Source organism: Crinia signifera, chromosome 12, assembly GCF_055691185.1.
Source record: "Crinia signifera chromosome 12, ASM5569118v1, whole genome shotgun sequence".
Taxonomy (NCBI): domain Eukaryota; kingdom Metazoa; phylum Chordata; class Amphibia; order Anura; family Myobatrachidae; genus Crinia; species Crinia signifera.
The window spans coordinates 42702996-42722050 of NC_139228.1; the positions used below are offsets into that span (position 1 = coordinate 42702996).

The 19055-nt window shown below is 41.3% G+C and overlaps 1 protein-coding gene across 3 annotated transcripts in view; it reads right to left on the bottom strand.

Annotated features, from left to right (window-relative positions):
* LRRC9 (leucine rich repeat containing 9) overlaps positions 1-19055 on the bottom strand; it is an 80105-nt gene that overhangs the window by 54353 nt on the left and 6697 nt on the right. For all 3 annotated transcript variants that reach the window (XM_083167270.1, XM_083167272.1, XM_083167271.1), the window contains exons 3-11: positions 18002-18093; positions 14422-14640; positions 12255-12395; positions 11965-12028; positions 9515-9585; positions 7554-7736; positions 5514-5669; positions 2010-2224; positions 625-756 (exon numbers count right to left, since the gene is read on the bottom strand). In XM_083167270.1, the coding sequence (XP_083023396.1) occupies positions 625-756; positions 2010-2224; positions 5514-5669; positions 7554-7736; positions 9515-9585; positions 11965-12028; positions 12255-12395; positions 14422-14640; positions 18002-18049 (1229 nt within the window). In that variant the 5' untranslated portion in view covers positions 18050-18093. The remainder of the gene's footprint in view (positions 1-624; positions 757-2009; positions 2225-5513; positions 5670-7553; positions 7737-9514; positions 9586-11964; positions 12029-12254; positions 12396-14421; positions 14641-18001; positions 18094-19055) is intronic.

Sequence of the window (19055 nt, forward strand, 5' to 3'; positions counted from 1 at the left end):
TTTAAGATGACCCTGATCCTGACACATGTATGCAGGGGTCAGTCCAGGGCACATTAACATGTTATAGCCTTTTAACTAAACTAGGTAATAAATCATTGACAGGCACTCTATATATGAAAAACCAAAATAATCCAACATGGATTGTGAACAAGGGACTTTGGTCCTTATTCAGATCTGATCACAGTACAAATTTGGCCTCAAAATGGGCAAAACCATGTGCACTGCAGGTGGGGCAGATGTAACATGTGCAGAGAGAGTTACATTTGGGTGGGGTGTGTTGAAACTGAAATCTAAATTGCAGTGTAAATATAATGCAGCCCGTATTTTACCCTGCACAGAAACAATATAACTCATCCAAATCTAACTCTCTCTATACATGTTACATCTGCCCCACCTGCAGTGCACATGGTTTTGCCCCTTTTGAGAACAAATTTGTACTGAGATCAGATCTGAATAAGGGCCATAAAGTATTTCTTAATATGGTGGCTCAACTAAACATGTTCACTGTAACTATGACATGACACTGTTATCTGTACTGCATACAGCAGGCTGCTAAAGCCTACTACATACTTACGTTACATACATGAATCTACAGTATTTTAGAGCTGTCATGTACTAGCTTACCATGAATCGGATGGATTGCCTTCTTCAAATCGAACATTCCCTACGGTTTCAAGCTCTGTCTGCAAGAACTGGACCTGGAGATCAAAGTATTCTTTCGTCTTTGCAACTTGTCTCTCATGAAAAGCGTCTATCCTAATACATTGACAGGGTGAAAGACAGACATGTACAAATTATTGTTTGCTCAACTTCCACAAGATCAGTTATATCTATATGGTCATTTAGCGATATCCATGCCTGAGCAGAGGTAACTTAATCAGTACCTCAGTTGATTAGATTCAATTTGAGTTCCAATGTTGCTGTGAGAGATGTGCAAAATGTCCGCTAAAAAATGGCAGCATCGCTCACAGCTAGTTTTTGGTTGGGCGCAAGATTTAACTTAAATTAATTGAATCATTTGCCAGCAATAACTGAAATGATTCATAATCCTCGATTACGGCCCTGGCATTTTTAGCGGATATTTGGCATAACTCTCACAGCAACATTGCCACTCAATGGGTTAAACCACCTGAGATAATGCTTGGATATCACTAAAACCTGCCTGGTCATACATCAGACCAACTTTCCTTTAACCATCCAACTAGTTGGTTGGTTGGAATAAAAATCTGGTACTGGATGGGAGCAAATTTAATTTGTAATTCAGTAATTTGCTCTCAGTGGAGCAGATGTATTAAGCTTTAACAAGAGATAAATCCAAGGGTGATAAGGAGTGATAAACGTCCAGCCAATCACCTGCTAACTGCCATGTTACAGCCTGTGTTTGAAAAAGTCAGTAAGGAGCTGATTGGCTGGACGTTTATCTCTCCTTACCACCCTTGGATTTATCTCTTGTTAAAGCTTAATACATCTGCCTCAATATCTGGAAACAGACAAACTGTCGCTCAAGGTGTCAGTGCTGTTGATCAATCTGTTTGATTTAAACTATTTGACGGATTTTTTTTGTCCATTTTCCTGGGTTTGTTGCAGATTGTCATTTGCTCCCATATAATACCAGATTTTTAGACCAACAAACCAATTAGCTTGGTTGGATTTTTTGGGTGGTGTGATGACCACTTCCAGCCTAATACTTGAGCAAATTACCAGAAGCCCTAGGCTGGTGCAGATGGAAACGGATGGTTCAGATTTTTAGTCTGGGGGCGTGTGGCGGTAGAGTTGGGTGTCGCCCATGGCAACGCCCAGCTTTTCATGGACATCCCCATGAAAGGGGAGGGGGGGGGGGGGGGGGTTTATTTACCGGGGCAGGCTCTCCTGACACTCGTAAGCTGTGATCAGCCCCTATGTCTGTAAACAACCCTTACAGAGTATAGATGTCGGCACCATTTCAATATTAAAACAAATTTGTGGTTCAAGAATCAGGTTGTGGGTGACCAGCAATGAACAATACTTACTCGTCCATCCTCAGGGTCCAGAAGTGGATTCTTTGTTTCAAGGTATCTAACTTTTGGCTCATCTGTTCGGCTAAGTCATTTTTGTTATTCTCTTCCTTTACCCATGAATCAGATTCTCCCAGAACCAGCTGATGTTCATCAGTGCTTTCGTGAGGTCTGGAAATGTCTTTTCGGCAATTTGCTGACGATTGTAGATCTGAAAGGTCCCGTTCCAACTACAAATAACAATACAATACTGTAGATACACACATATTTAATTCTGATCACTAAAAAAATTGTGACAATTAACATTTCTTTACTTTTGTTTCCAAGAAGTGTACTGAAACTGGGGTTGTTCTGTAACTTGCTGTGCCCATCAACAGGCAAGGTTCAGGGGTCAAACTAACAGTGGTCAGCAATGGGGAGGGGCACTAATTAGTCTTCAGGAATATACTACGTTTGTTTGCTTTTAGTAGATGCAGTTGTTTATTATTCATAGAACATACCTTACATTCATGCAAGACCATAACTAGGGGTGTGTGTGACATGTGTTGCTGCTGTTCAATAGGTGACACTGTCAGTGGCGTAACTACAAATTTTGCTCCACCCTGCCAAACAAGATTCTGGTGCCCTATAGCAATACCGAGCTACTGTGGCAAGTACTTGTATAGCACAGTCTATACTGCTGCTTAATAGGCAATAACTAAGAAACAACATAGACTGCACTATATAAGTATTTGCCACAGTAACTGGGTGTTGCTATAGTTACTGGGATGCGAGGCAACTTGTACATTATTTATATATTTGAATATATTTGATATTGCCTTTCGGTTATTTATTTATTTACAGTTTCTTATATAGCGCAGCATATTCCGTTGTGATTTACAATTTCGGTTACATTAGAACAAAAATTCTGAGGTTTAGAGGAGTGAGCAATTGTGAGCTAGTTCTGCTAGTTCAGCTCTAGTTCTGGAGCTGTGGCACGCATAGCGCCCAACTTCTGGTAGAAGTGAAACGCATGACTGGTTGTTCGGATGCAAGTTTCGCCGGTTTTCTATAACCTGCAGGTTTTAACTTAATCTGCAGGGTTTTGAATGTACATAGAAGGTAGCTAGGGGACCACAAACTTGACCTAATTAACCTTTGTGGTTTTGGAAACCACAAAAGTTCCCATGCCTATTAAGAGCAGGGATTCCCTTCCCATTCTACATAGAAAGAGAGCTCTGCTTGACTTACAGGTCAGGGGAGCTTAGCCAATCAAGGGAGTGCTGCAGCTGTAGCACTCCATGATTGGCTGCCTGGTCCTGCAGTGACAGCAGTCTTATTTCAAATACAACTTTAGAAATGTTAAATAATATCTAAGACTATAAATATTTTGGATATCAGGTTTTTCCATATTTTGCAATATTTGCATTCCATAATGAGACATTTGGGGGATGGAATCCATGCTAAACATAGAAATAATTTATGTTTCATATACACCTTATATACACAGCCTGAAGGTAATATCACACAATACTTTGAATAATTTTGTGCATGAAATTAAGTTTGACACAGAATCAGGGGTGCAACAACATTTTTAGGTTCAGTAGCGCACACAGGGGGGGTTTCTGAGTACCCAGAAACCCCCCCAGGAGTCTATGGAACCTAGGCTGAAAGCTGAGGGTCCCCTCTTTCCAAGGGTACAAGAATTTTAAAAATCGGCCCATGGGAACCGGAGATATCTGACTTCAAAGCAGTGGTCCCCATCCAAGCCTGTTAATTGCTTTCCCAGTCAGATATTTCAAGTTCTGTCTGAGGTGGGATTCTCTAGTTTTTTAATTCCTTTAACATCTAAAAAAATCTATTTCCGGGAACTGGAGATATCTGCAGTCAAGCAAGCTGTCCTCCCACCAGAAAATTATGAATAATAAGCCCACTCCACTCCACCCCTCCTCTGCGTATTAAACATCCTCTAACACCCTGGAAGTTATGTATCAGGGCCCCATTATTCAGCCCAATGCCCCCTTCTTCCACCCTATCTCCCACCATCTGTGCAGTAAAGGGGTAATTAGTGGAAATTACTGATCCAGGCCCTATATGCTGAGCGGTTGATATAATATCCCCTACCACCCGCGGGACATCAAAGCTTCCCCCACCCCTACTGCTGGAGGATCGGTAGGGGCCCCAATACATTGCTATGCCCAGGGGTCTGCACTGCTGTTGATGCCCCTGTATATATGTGTGTGTGTGTGTGTGTGTGTGTGTGTATATATATATATTATTTGTATTATTATTATTGTTATTTATATACATTTGGTCTATCTATAATACTTTAACAGACCCGGCATATACTGGGTCACCTAAGTGTCCATCTCCGTGCTTTTCTCCACCCCTCTGGAAACCCCCTTCTGAAAATCCTGCGTTTGCCCCTGAGGTTGGAGGCAAGTATATACAGTAATTACATTTTTGGGCCCCTAAATTGCTGCCATACCACCTAGCAGTTAGGTAGTTAGGTATTGGTAACACTCAATGGCGTTATTTAAGGTCTCCAGGGTGATAATCCCATTTAGGCCCTTATATAAAGCATAAATAAATTCCTTTATAGATCTGATCACTGTACAAGTTTGTTCTCAAAATGGGCAAATCCATGTGCACTGCAGGTGGGGCTGAAATCTAAATTGCAGTGTAAAAATAATGCAGCCAGTATTTACCCTGCACAGAAACAAAATAACTCACCCAAATCTAACTCTCTCTGCACATGTTACATCTGCCCATGGTTTTGCCCATTTTGAGAACAAATTTGTACTGCAATCAGATCTGAATAAGGGCCTTAATGCTACCAATAATGGAATTTAGGTATGCTTTATATATACCTTATACACGTAATTTTATAAAAAAAAATAATAATTTTTAGCATTAAACAAAATTTGTGTACTCATTTTGAGACTCAACTTATATAGTTATATCACAATTTAAAATGATCAATGCTTGGTACACACCTGGCTGACGGCCGATCTATTTAACAATTATCAAGCGTATACACACTTCCCAATTGTCCACCTGACGTCACAACTGATGTCTACCCAATTGAGACATCACTGGCTGGCAGTTTCTGCAGATACTGTACCAGCCCATACAGCGGCTGGCGGTTTCTGAAGGGCCGATGCGACAGCTCTATGAAGGACGTCAACCACGGACATATTGTGGGCACACACCTGCCGGTTGGCTCACAATATATTGGCCAAATTCTTGAACGTGTGTACCCAGCTTAAGACCTCCATGGGGTTCAAGATAAAATTGTGCAATTTTTGTGGCCACAAGGTACCCAACTTCGGACCGTTCCTGCATGATATCTTCAACTATTGCCTTGAAATGCATCACCCCCAAAAAGTCCTCTTTTTCTACTAAGACTTTTAACCAATTGCTTTATTTTTCGAATTAACAATCATATAAAAAATGTCACCTTTCAAAAAGATTATAAAGTTAGGAATATATCAATAATTGTTTTCTTATTCACTTTTATAAAAAAAAATTAATACTCACACTTTTTACTTGGAAAGTCAGTAGTTTAGTGTTGCCCATCAGTGTCTGTACCAACTTCATCTTCAGTGTTTTTAGTTTTTGTAGTTCCTCCCCAAGGGATCTTTGTACTTTCTTAACATGCATGTTATAGAACATAATTTTTTTCATAGCTGTAGTCTCGGGGGGGAAAAAAAATATATTAATTTATTTTATTTACTATTATTATTAAAGACAATACAGGTAGAGTATCCCGTATCCGAGTATCCGTTATCCGAATTATTCCGAAAACCATACATTCCAGAAAGTGACATTTTTTTTTTTTTTTTGCTAAAAACTCACTGGGGACATTTGTAACATCACTACTGTTGACATGACATGTAACTGGCACTATATATGTACAAGAAAATGATTGCTTGGCATTCAAATTCAATATCTGAGATAGTACACAAATTTTGTTTCCTGTTTTGAAACCTTGTTTTTTGAACAAATAAAATATATTTGTGGGTATTTTATGTGGTAATAAAATATATTTGTGTGTATTTTATGTGTTTATACAGCATAAATGCAAGATACTTCAAAATACATATTTGAAATATTAAAATATTCCAAAATACGGAATAATCTGTTATCCAAAATTCTTCTGGTCCCGAGCATTTTGGATACGGGATACTCAACCCTAACTAAATACATCTATTAACATGAACTGATACATAACAGAAAATGTGGTTTCAATTAAGGTTTTCATTCAAAATGTAACTTTTTTTTTTTTTTTTTACAATTTTATGAAAGCTTTTTATGGTACGCCCAACTTTAAGAGTCACAATATTTCTATCTCTGTCTTTTACTCAATTCCAGCATTTCTAAATATTGATTAGCGTAATTTACAAAAGTTGCAGAAGGGACAACATAACACATAATACATGGGACCTCATTCTGGTCCACACGCAATGCTGCGAAATTCGCAGCGTTGAGTGTAGACTAAACACCACCCGCAGTGTCGGTCACCCCCCCCCTCGCACCCACGATCCCCTCACACGGCTGTGAATGGATGATTTGCATATCTGATAGATGAGAGCCGATAGAATGCCACCTTCTTCCTGCCACTCGGACTCACAACGTGGGAATGTGATATATGTGCACCACAGCTTCTTTAAAGCATTTAACACCTGAGAAAAATGTTTTGAGAAAGTGGCTTGTGAAACCCCCAACAACAGTGCGGGGGATGAATCATCGAATCATTGCTGATTATCGAATGATTTCTCCAGTGCATGCAGATCAGAGACAGCTCTATGGTATCTCTGATCTGCAAGCGCCCTGTGCGGGAAGCAGGTGGCCAGCTGGCATCCGCTGATGTCAGCTGCCTGCCCCCTGCACCCACGTCATCGTCGGATTTCCCTGGGAATGCTGGGCATTCTCATGGGCTGTGCCAAACAACGGCAACACCCCTCCCCCACCCGCACTGCTAGGTGTAGTTGGCCGTGCCCGCTCGCACCCTGCATCTGCGCAAAACATCGGTAGAATGCACATCGGTAGAAACATATACAAATGCACGGGGGACCAAACAAACCAGAATAACCCCCATAATCCAAATGTTGGATTTGGCAGCTGGTTGCTGCTCACCTGGCCTGTGTTGGGACAGGGTGAGCAATGGCGTGAGGCGTCAGGAACTGGGACGGCGCCTGGTGAGCTGCTTTCACCCAGCCAGGTGGCGGAACGGGTGAGTGTGGTGGGAGGGTGCAGGAGGAATGCGGGATGACGGCACCAGGTGAGCTACTGCTGCTCACCTGGCGCCGTTCTCCCAGCCTCAATCCTAAATATTTTCAAGCTGGATTGAGATTGCCGGAAACAGGGACGTTTCCTTTAAAATCAGGTGAACCCGTGGCTATTCCGCCAATCCACCTGGTTTCCGAATGAATAATTATGGATGAGGTGGGTACCCTTCCGACCGAAATCAGTCGGAAACGTCTTTCCGACAAGATGGCAGTTTCAACTGTAAATTGAATATACTCCATAGGCTAGTTTGGTGTGAAAGTAAAAAATATGACATGTACTGTCACTTACTTCTGCTAAATCTTTTATTTGTTTCTGGTATACATCACGTGTGTCCAATCTCTGAAGCTGTGGTATATGATATAGCACATGGGTAGCATAATTCCATAAAAGGCAGACAGGGTTGGGAGTATATTGTGGATCTTTAAGGCCTAAATCCTTTAGATTGACCAGTCTTGATAGATTTGTGAGCTCCTGAAAGAATTGAAATATACCGTATGGCTGAATCAAGTACTGGAAAATGCAACATAACTTAATATTAACTCTAGCAGAAAACATACACGTTCACCTTCGATAATAGAAATGGAATTGAATAGATTTAATCCATAGCAGATGGTGTCCTGTTTGTCTTTGATTGAATATGCAGTTCTTTGCCCTCACAGTCCTTAAAATTCCAGTTACGCCTACCATCTACTCTAACGCACGCTGGGCGCATTTCTGAATACCCAGAAACCGGTTTTGAAGAATCTGTAAATCACAAGAAACCCTTGTGATTTACAGATTTTTATTTCAAATGTTATCAAATATTTTAAATGTGGGCGGGGCAGAAAGTGGGCAGTGATGTATATATATGTCTTGCACACTCAAACAATGTTTTTGTTGTGTTTTACTGTGTTGTCCTTCACTAACAGAAGGGATTTATTGGAGGTGCTGCATATTAACTACTAGCGCAGCAATCTAGTCAGATCGCTTAGAAATAGCCTTCACATTCAGTGGCGCACACGCGCGGGGGGGGGGGGGGGGTTCTGAGTACCCAGAAACACCCCCCCCCCCAGGAGTCTAATAGGCTAGGCTGAAAGCTGAGGGCCCCCTCTTTCCATGGGTACAAGAATTTTAACAATCAGCCCTTGGGAACCAGAGATATCTGACTTCAAAGCAGTGGTCCCCATCCAAGCCTGTTAATTGCTCTTCCCAGTCTGATATTTTAGGTTCTGATTGACTTAGAGTTTTTCTGAGGGTATATTCCAAAAGCTCTCCCCCTTTGATGGACACTAGTAGCTTGTCTCTACTTTTCCCAGAACCAGAGATCAGCCTTCCAGCACCTGGTTACTGCTCCAGCTCCACACACCTGGTATGTAGTTTTATTTTCTCGTTGGCAGATTGCTCTGCCTCCTGAACTCTGATCCCCTAGTCCCCAATACCATTTGGTAGGTGGGATTCTCTCGTTTTTAATTCCATTAAAATCGAAGAAATCTATTTCCGGGAACTGGAGATATCTGCAGTCAAGCAAGCTGTCCTCCCACCAGAAAATTATGAATAATAAGCCCACTCCACTATACAACCCTCCTCTGCATATTAAACATCCTCTACCACCCTGGAAGTTATGTATCAGGGCCCCTTCATTCAGCCCAATGCCCCTTCTCCACCTCATCTCCCACCATCTGTGCAGTAAAGGGGTAATTAGTGGAAATTACTGATCCAGGCCCTACATGCTGAGCGGTTGATATAATACCCCCTACCACCCGCGGGACATCAAAGCTTCCCCCACCCCTACCGCTGGAGGATCGGCCCCAATACATTGTATGTACATATATATATATATATATATATGTGTGTATATATATATATATATTATATATATATATATATATATATATATATATATATATATATGTATGTATGTATGTATGTATACATATACTGTATATATATATATATATATATATTTTTTTTTTTTAGATATATTAATATTATTTATATACATTTGGTCTATCTATAATACTTTAACTGACCCGGCATATACTGGGTCTACTAAGTGTCCATCTCCGTGATTTGCTCCGCCCCTCTGGAAACCCCCTTCTGAAAATCCTGCGTTTGCCCCCAACATTGCCCCATAAGATTCAGCCTTAGCAGAGATACACTAGCAAAATCATATTAGATCGTACTTTCAGACAGGATTAAATATATTTTATTGTGATGGAAATTGCAAAACGATTAACTAATGATATGAAGACAAAATTATCTATAAATACCTTAAAAGAAGATATTTTATTGCCAGACAGGTTTAACCGCTCAAGACAAATGTTTGGATCTAAACAATTTCCTGTAAAGCAAAACAAAAATAATACAAGTAACACATTTATCATGAACCCCAGTAGGGTCTATTACTTAGTAAACCACCATCATTACTAGGCAGAACTTGCAATGGTATGGTTCAGGGTGACAGATCTGTGTTCTAGATAGACAGTCAATAGGTCTACCCCAAAAGGTCTAAATAGACCTATTGCATGTCCACCTCTTTGCATTGACCTATTGACGGTCAACAGGGTCAAAAGGTCAACATGACAAAACGTGGACATGCAATAGGTCAACTGGGTCAAAAGGTTGACACAAGTTTTTAAGGATTTTTTATTTTTTTTAAAACTGGCTTGTTCTTACTTGACCATCCATGTCGGCATAAGCATGGCGAGTGTACGTATTACACTAATTGGGGGCCCATGACAATTGTCGATATTCACAATTTTTAAATTGTTGACCTTTCCCTGTCAATCTTTCCCATGTGGACCTCCCCGAGACCCTGTCCACCGTCAATAGGTCGACCTCAAAAGGTTGAGATGAGATGCAATAGGTCTTTTTAGTGTGGGTGACATTCAATGGGATGCGATTTTTAGTAAGGTTTAGTAAGGAATTTGCGGGTGAAAAATGAAATATGGTGCGATTTTTAGTCATGAAAATGTGCAAATTTGAGTTCTTCAATATCATACTGGTCTCATGTAAATGGGAATGCATTTTCTGGTGTGAAAGGGGTATTATTTCAAATAGCCGGGACCTGCAGTGATCTGAATACAGCCGGGCAGCCCCCTGCTCTCTGCCTGGCTGTCAATGACTGTCACTTCTGCCCGGCCGCTGTCCCCCAGTTACGCAAGCATGTATTCCCCCTTGGCAGTGAGCATGTAATCCCACATGGCAATGAGCATGGAACCCCTGGCAATGAGCATGGAACCCTTGGCAATGAGCATGTAGGTAAGCAGCACTTATGTAGCATAATTTTTAATTGGCATTATGGTGTTTGGCAGAATACGTAATGGACATTATGATGTGTGGCTCAACAATGGGCCTTATGATGTAAATTTTTAATGCGCGTCTTTGGCGCAATATGTCCATGTTTATGAAGCATATTGTGAATGTTGGCTCTATCTGTGTAGCATTATGTACATTTGGCTCAATCCATGTGGCATTATGTGAATTTTGGCTCATTCCATTTGGCATCATGTGTAAGGCGCAAGTGTAATGGGGTCTAGTATTTTGTTGCATAATGTGTAGAAGTTGTATATGGTGTGGTACACTACACTCAAGAACATGCTCCCTTTAGAGTGGTCACACCCCCTTTTCCCGAGCTCGCCTTCGCCATGCACACAACTACATCCTTCACTTTTGTCGCCAAGGTGGGCCTGTGTACTATAAAGGACAGAGACTATTTTTTAATCCCATTTCCACCCTCTCTCTCCGCTCTCTTAGCATGTACACTGGCACCACTAACACCACTCCCTCCGCCAACCATCCCCTCTCCTATCATGGTGCCCTGTCATTTTCTCCTGGATCCGCCCCTGTACTGGGCATATGATGTAAGATGTGTGAAAATTTACATTAAAAAGGTAACTGGTTGTCAGGGTAGATGATTATATTTACTTTGCTACATCACCCTACAGACACTGATTTTTTTTTAAACAGTCAATCTGCCCAGCAGCATTTATTAATCCAGATAGATGCTAGATGACCTCCAAGCAGAGGCGGGATACATAGATTACGGGTGACTACATATTTACAGGCAATAGGGAAGAATTGAAAACACATCCTCTGCACAGATGGGATGTGGTTAGCATCCCAGCGGGTGAGGGGATGCGTTCATTAGGGTCGACCCTATTTAGGCCAACATGCATTGAGTCGACAACTGAAGGTCGAAATGGCTTAGGTCGACACATGAAATAGGTCGACATGCCTAAGGTCATCATGAATGGAAAGTCGACAATGGGAAGGCTGACAGTCAAAAGGTCGACACTTTTTCCACTTTTTTTTTTTAGCGGACTTGTGCCGACAGGTAGTATTTCATGCCCTACCGTCCACTAGGGCGTTGTGCCGAGCGTAGTGAGCCATGCGAGGGGATGCGATGCTACGATCCAGTGGCCATTTCGCCATTCTGGACAAATAAAGTGAAAAACCCCATGTCCACCTTTTGACTGTAGACCTTGTCCAATGTCGACCTAATGCATGTGTAGACCTAACCCCATGTCGACCTTCAGTGGTCGACACAATGCATGTTGTGCTGTCAACCCTATGATATGACTCATACTCAGAGAGGGTTAGGTTAGGGAAGGCGGAGGGTAGATATAATTTCCTGACCAGTGACCCGTCGGTGATCTGACAGCCGGCATCCCCACTGCCGGTCATCCCTATGTTTCCCGCACAGATTATACTTACGGACCTATTTTGTGTATCAAGTTTGCAGCCAGGTTAAGCTCTTTCAAATTCTGCAGTGTGTCCAATCCCTGGTGGGGGGAGAACAAAACAGCTTTTATATTGTAAATGAAAATCTAGTAACTAATAGAAAGCCTTATAATGAATCATTTTAGTGTGAAGAAAATAGCAATGTGTTGGGAATATGTTACTGTGACAAATGCATGGTGCATATACTGTATTTGTCTATTTGCCTCAGTGTGCTGCTGGGAATACCCAGCATACCTCAGGAGTAAACAGATGTTATGGTGTACTGACCTGTATTGTCTCGATTTCATTATCATTCAGCCATAATACTTCCAGCTTAGTTAGATTTTCCAAAGCCTCTATAGTAGTTATTCGGTTATTGTAAAGGAAAAGTTTTTGCAACTTTAGACAGTTTTGCAGATCTTCAATTCTCTGCAGAATAAAAATAAATAAATATTAAAAATATGTATGTAAGTACGTATGTGAGCATGCTGCATGTGAAGAGTTCGACCCTGTCCACGTTCTCATATTAACATGATGACAGCAGTCACACCACACCCCACTGAAACATGTAGCATCTTGTAAGCTCCCAACTGTCATTGTTAGTAGTGTTATGGGAACTACATTACTCATCCTAATTTAGAAGATGGTAACCGAATTAAGTAAAATACTGGTTTTCTTACTTAGGGATACAGTAGTTTGGGCCCCTCCACCCTCCATTGGGTCCTAAGCAGAAGACTAGGTTGCACAATACATTATCTGGCTCTGCGTAGCTGTCTAAAATCAACACTAATGGCCCCCATACATAAGTAGGACTTGTCTAACCCAATACCATTGAGCTCCCCTGATAGCTCCCTGGAAGTCCTTCCATCTGATTTGGCACTTGAGCCATTTTTATGTGCGATTTATCGTTTAAAAAAAGGCACAGAAGGACTCCCGTGCAGCTGCTAAAAAAGCAGGCGAGATGTGCAATGACGGCTGCGTCCGCAATTTATGTTATGTGCCACAGGGTCAATCTCTGGATCAGATCCGATGCACATGGTGCTGCGCATCGGATACCAAACACATCTGATTGGGCCACTTTTCACCCAAGTTTTTGGCACAATCCGTCAGAATCGGGTGAAAAGGGCCAAATCGCACTAGTGTATGGGGGCACTAAGACTTCACCCCATTAAAAGAATCAATATGTCTCTACTACTCTGTATACAAATATTAATGACATGTGTTGCTGCTTATTCTGTCTTTGTTTTCTTAAACAGATATCATCAGCTTAAGGTGTATACACAAGGTGCGATTTTGGGTATTGCCAATTGTGACTATACTAGAAATAACTCATTCAAATACAGGGTTGCTATTTCAGGGGGTATATCAGCATCGCAGGCTTTTATCGGTCACTTCAGTACACACATACCGATGTACTACCTATATAGTCCATATCGGTAGTTTGTATCGCATCGTGTGTATGCATCTTTACAACTGTGTTATTTCAATTCTTCAGCATGTGTCAAAGTAGAGAATGTTAAAATATGCCTTCCACTCTTCCCACTGGTCTGCTGGAATGATCTGTTTTGGGTTACCCCGTCTCTGGGCAAGACCAAAATGTATCTATATTTCAGTAATTGATTACCTTTTGTGGCAGGGACAGCATATTTCCACATGAGGGTAATGTGGAAGATCCAGTCCAGGTTTTAGAGCAGCAACAGGAAATTAGATCCAGTCCAGGTTTCCTACACTGATGTGATCAAGGTTTGGCTGATTAGCAACACCTGTGGCTTCCTGTTATATGTGTGTCCAGGGCAGGAGGTCATTGCTCCCAATGCTGAAAAGCAGCTATGTGATAGGCTGGTAATGTAATATTACATTAGGTGCTCTGGAGTGTACCGACTGTGAAATCTGTGGAAAACCCTGCAATGCTGTAACTTTGTTTGCTGAGCTGTTAACCTGGTATGCTGTTTACCTGCTACAAAATAAAGACCCAGACTTCATCTCTGTCCAGTGTATGTGATTCCTTGCAATATTTTATAAATGTGATTTGCTTATTTCTATATTTTATTATTATCCTTTCATATTACAAAATCGTGCTAACTTGTAACAACTATCTCAGAGGTTTATTTACTAAGATGGGAGTTCTACTTCACATGGGATGTTGCTATGGGCAACCAATCAGATTATATCTATTATCTTCTAGAAGGTGCTAAATAAATAAGAATTTGTTTCTGATTGGTTGCCCACAGCAACATCCCATCTGAAGGAGAACTACCATCTTAGTAAATAAACCTAAGAGGTACATTTAGCAACCAGATCAGATTCTATTCCTTATTTATTTCGTTCTTATTTATTTACTTCTAGAAGATAATATATAGAATCTGATTGGTTTCTAAGGGCAAAGGCCCATCTTCAATAGAACTCCCATCTTAGTACATTTACCCCTGACAGCTACTGGCAGAGAGAAACTTACTGTTAGTTGACACTCCGAAATCCATAGTTCTTGGAGTGCCAGGCAGGACTGCAGGCCGCTAATACTGTCTATATTTTGTCCAATCAAGGTCACTTTGGTAAGATTTGGAAAGTAGGAGAGCCCCACTATTCTAGGGTAACCGGAGAAAAACATTTCAAGCGTTGTTGTTGCCGGTCCATCTTTTCTAATCCTCTCATAATTGACGCCGTTACACATGCACTGCAAAGTAAAGCACAACCGTGGCACGTTATAATCAGTGGTCCGCGCAATAACACTCATTTCTTATTAAATGATTCATTTTGTCCTCTTGCATGATCAAGTCATTCTTCCATAGAAGTGTATATGTTCACTGAGCTGTATACATCATAGCTATTTAACACTTATCCATCCATTGTCTAGAAAGCTATGTCATCTTTTTATAATATTTTGCCCATGCCTATGCTGGATACACACCTAAATGATGGATTGACTGCCACCTGATGGCATTAACCAATTGCTCATACCCCTTTACCGATCTATCGCCCAACATACCTAGCCACAGGAACAGACAGTGACACCATTGTTGGCGGTTCCTGTGGCCGGTATATGAGTCAGCCAGCAGCCTACATTCACAGGCACATATGGTGAGATTTGGCATATGCCATGCAGGACGATTGTCTGTGAATGACTTTTCGCCTACCTATCAGGTGAATTCATGAACCGAATGCGAGGGGTTGATATTTTGTTTATCAGCTGTATAAAGTATATATTGTATAGTGTGTAGCCAACTATTAGTTAACTGTCCTTCAAAATAAATCAGAAATGTATTCTAATAGTATTACGGTGACACATTTTATCAGCAAGTCTCTATAGTTTTATTCGCAGATTGCAAGATCTGTGGTCCCACAATGGTTCTATATGTACTCATGTGTGCCGACTTGTCTCCCAAGTGGATTTAAAGGGTCTTGCCCTCTTGTGCAGCTGGAAATACCACTCTGAATATGCTTCTTGAAAAATGTAACCTCATCTCAGCAATTCAGTGCAAAACGGACTCGCACTTAGCTAGAAACGCCCTCAATCCATTGGGATCTTTTGTCAATAACAAACACAAAACAGTATGTGTCTTCACCTATAAGCATATGTACCGCTTTGGCCTGGGCTATCAGGTTGAACCCTGACATTTCTGGTTTGCAGATAGGCAACCGTGAGCATACATTGGCATAGCTTGCAGATTCTGCCCATGTATAACTCACACATATGGCTCAAGCTAGCTTTAAGATAAACTATTCAAATTCCATGGTAGTAAAATTGAAAGCACCTCCTCATATTGTGGAGGGTTACAAGAATTATTTTTCATCTTCTCAACACCCATCAAGAGTTAAATATTTATCAATTTAATTAAATTATTGACTTCTCTCTACTCTCTGCTCACAACTTTAAGGCTTCATGAGCTCCACTTGGATCTTAGGGTATGGCACAGTGGAACCATATCATGGTTGGAGAGGTTAGCATTATTAAGGTGAATGTTCACACAATGGGCCTTTACTCAGTCCAAATGCTCCCTATACATCTTATATGGGGCATCACGGACGGTGTAATGGTTAGCATTACAGTCTCATAGCGCTGAGGTCATAGGTCATGGATTTCCACCATGGCCCTAACTGTGCAGAGTTTGTATATTCTCCCTGTGCTTACTTCGGGTACTCCGGTTTCCTCCCACAATCCAAAAAAATACTGGTAGGTCGATTGGATTCCAACAAAAATTAACCATAGAATTTCTGTGTGTGCATGTGGTAGGGAATATAGATTGTAAGCTCCACTGGGACAGGGACTGATGTGAATGTTTAAATATTCTCTGTAAAGCGCTGCAGAATATGTGTGCCATATATAAGAAACTGTTAATAAATAAATATGTGTTAGGCATGATATATTGTTTCAACATTCCACATTTTATAATAGATCATGAAGCTGTGGTGCTGGGACAAATACTGGATTGGACTAAGTCGCAGTCAGATAAGCAATGGGTGGGTTATGATCGGAGGTCACAGCTCACCTCTCTTATATAATTAGCCGCCTGGTTGTTTAAGCTACCAATGGTTTCCCATCCAACTATAGGCCCTTCACTGGCTTGTTGAAACCATTTGCATATACAATCTCCTTACTATCCGCAGACACTATTGTTTGCGAACCTCTCCTGGCATCTCCCTCACTGCATTCCACCTATGGACAGGTGCAGAGATATCATGTGTGCGCCAGCTGGATTTAAAGGTTTGGAGTTTTCTTCAAATTAAAACATTTTCTTCTTAGTGAAACAATGTCTAGGGCTTGTAGCACGCCACAAACTACTTCTGACAAGACAAATCACCATTGACACAAACATCCTTAATATAACAATGGAAATCCCAAATTTTAGTAAGAATGGACTTATCAAAAGAACTTGAATTTGCACCTAAAATACACCACAATGCACAAAATCAATGCACTGATTTGTTTTAGTGTGTTGACATGTGAAAACCAATTTTACTCTAAGTTCCATCAAAAGCCCCGCTAAAATCACACAAAAAGAACACATCTTAAAAGCTTTGCTGATTGTTGCCATGGTCCTCTGGACTTCCCTACAACCCAATGTCACCCTGTGGGGACCATGAAACCCGAAGAAGAAAGCCCAGGTTACAGCACTCACAGTCTACCCATGGCTGAGGCAGGTTTTGGTGTAGAATGGATCCAGGCAGTGATTTCATCTGACCTGCACCAGCTGACTAAAAGTGCTCTGGACCAAGAAACAGGACAGAGGAGCCGGCAGGTAAGAGTGCCGCAGAGACTACATAGGCCAATGGGTTTGAAGATTTGTCGCTTTGTGGCGACTGGTGGTGCACGCGCGTCCCAGTTTTTCAGTGGACGGAATCCCTGCCTGTCTCCGGTTCAGGGAGATGGGAAGGGTTATGGGGGGGCTGTGGGCACCGACGGGGGAGTGGCGTGGAGGGTAGCGGTGGGATCCGTTGGAAGGGGACGCGCGAGCACCATGTGCGTGCGCGTCCGCTTCCGACGGCTGGCGATCCGACTGCCAGCCCCCAGCTGAATGAGGGGCGCTACATCTGTATAGTGCATTCAGATGCCACTTCTAAAGTGTCTTCCCGTGAGAAAACAGCAAAAAGCGACACAAATTGCAAATTGCATATGACAAAGGTTGTCACATTTAAAGGTTCCACATGCATTAGGTTGACAGGTCAAAAGGTCGACGTGAAAAAGGTCAACATAGAAAAAGGCCAACCTGAGTTTTCCCCTTTTTTTATTTGGTATCTATGTTGACATATGACGACATGAACACCGTATTAGTGTACCAGGTCCGCTCGCCATGATTCGGCATGGTGCCTTGCTGGACTCAGTACAGTATGAACAAGTTGGTGTAAAAAGAATAATAATAATAATAATGAAAACACATGTTGACCTTTTGACCATGTTAACCTTTTTTATGTGTCCACCCATTGACTGTCGACCAATAGTGGTCGACCGATTGACTGCCAACCTAGACACTCGACCTAATGACCACATCACTTCTAACCAAAGTACAAGAGAGGACACTAAAAACATCGATTTTTACCAATTCTTTAATAATTTCTTCTGAGTCCAAGCAGTCTATGGAGACCATTTTTCATAGCATTAGTATTGGACAGTCATGCCAAGTCTCTGTTCCTGAATACAAGAAGGCACAAAGATACACAAACTCATTATACAGCAGAAGAACATATGATAAAGCAGGAGAGATATAGTGATCACAAGCAGGCAATATGTTCAGCAAAGTATAAAGGTCCGTACACAGCCCAGTGTGTATGGATAACGATCACAAGGAAAATCACTGGGCTGAAAAACGCTCAGTGCATACTCGTTTTTCTTTTTTATTATTTCTTTTTCTCACATTTTTCTCAACAGCATTAATAACAATGTATAAAATAATCTGCTGTAAAAGATACTCTGCTTTAAAGGACCCCTTAATGCAGTGGTAGCCAACTACGGTCCTTGAGAGCTACCAACAGGTCACATTTTCCAGACAACCTAGCTGCTGCACAGGTGCACTCATTACTAGCTGACACATTGTAAAAGATCCACAGGTGGAGCTAATTACTTCACTTGCGATTCTGTGAGGAAATCTGGAAAACATTAACTGTAGCTCTCGAGAACTGGAGTTGGCTACCCTTGCCTTAATGTATGTGAAAAGAATCTTAGAAAAACATGGATTTATGTTAAAACAGGCAAAATTACTAAAAAAAATAATGATAAAGCATTGTTGGGTATGGATCATATGGTCAAGCCATAGGTGGACACCTTTTTGAAGGTTGATATGGCTTATGTTGACAGGGACAAAAGCAGTAGTCCTCATAGAAAAGGAGTTTTTCACATTTTTTTTTAAAAGTGACTTATGTCGACATGGACATCAGTGTACCGGTTTCGCTCACCATGCTTAAGGCATGGTGCCTCGCTATACTAGGCACACTATTCCATTTTGCTTCTGTGTCCACTTGGATAATTAAGAATGAAAAAACACCTGTTCTGGAAAAAAAACTGTGAAAAACTCATGTCGACCTCTTCTATGTCGACTTTTGTCCCTGTCAACCAATAGTGGTCAACCTATTCAGTGTCTATCCATAGACTGCATA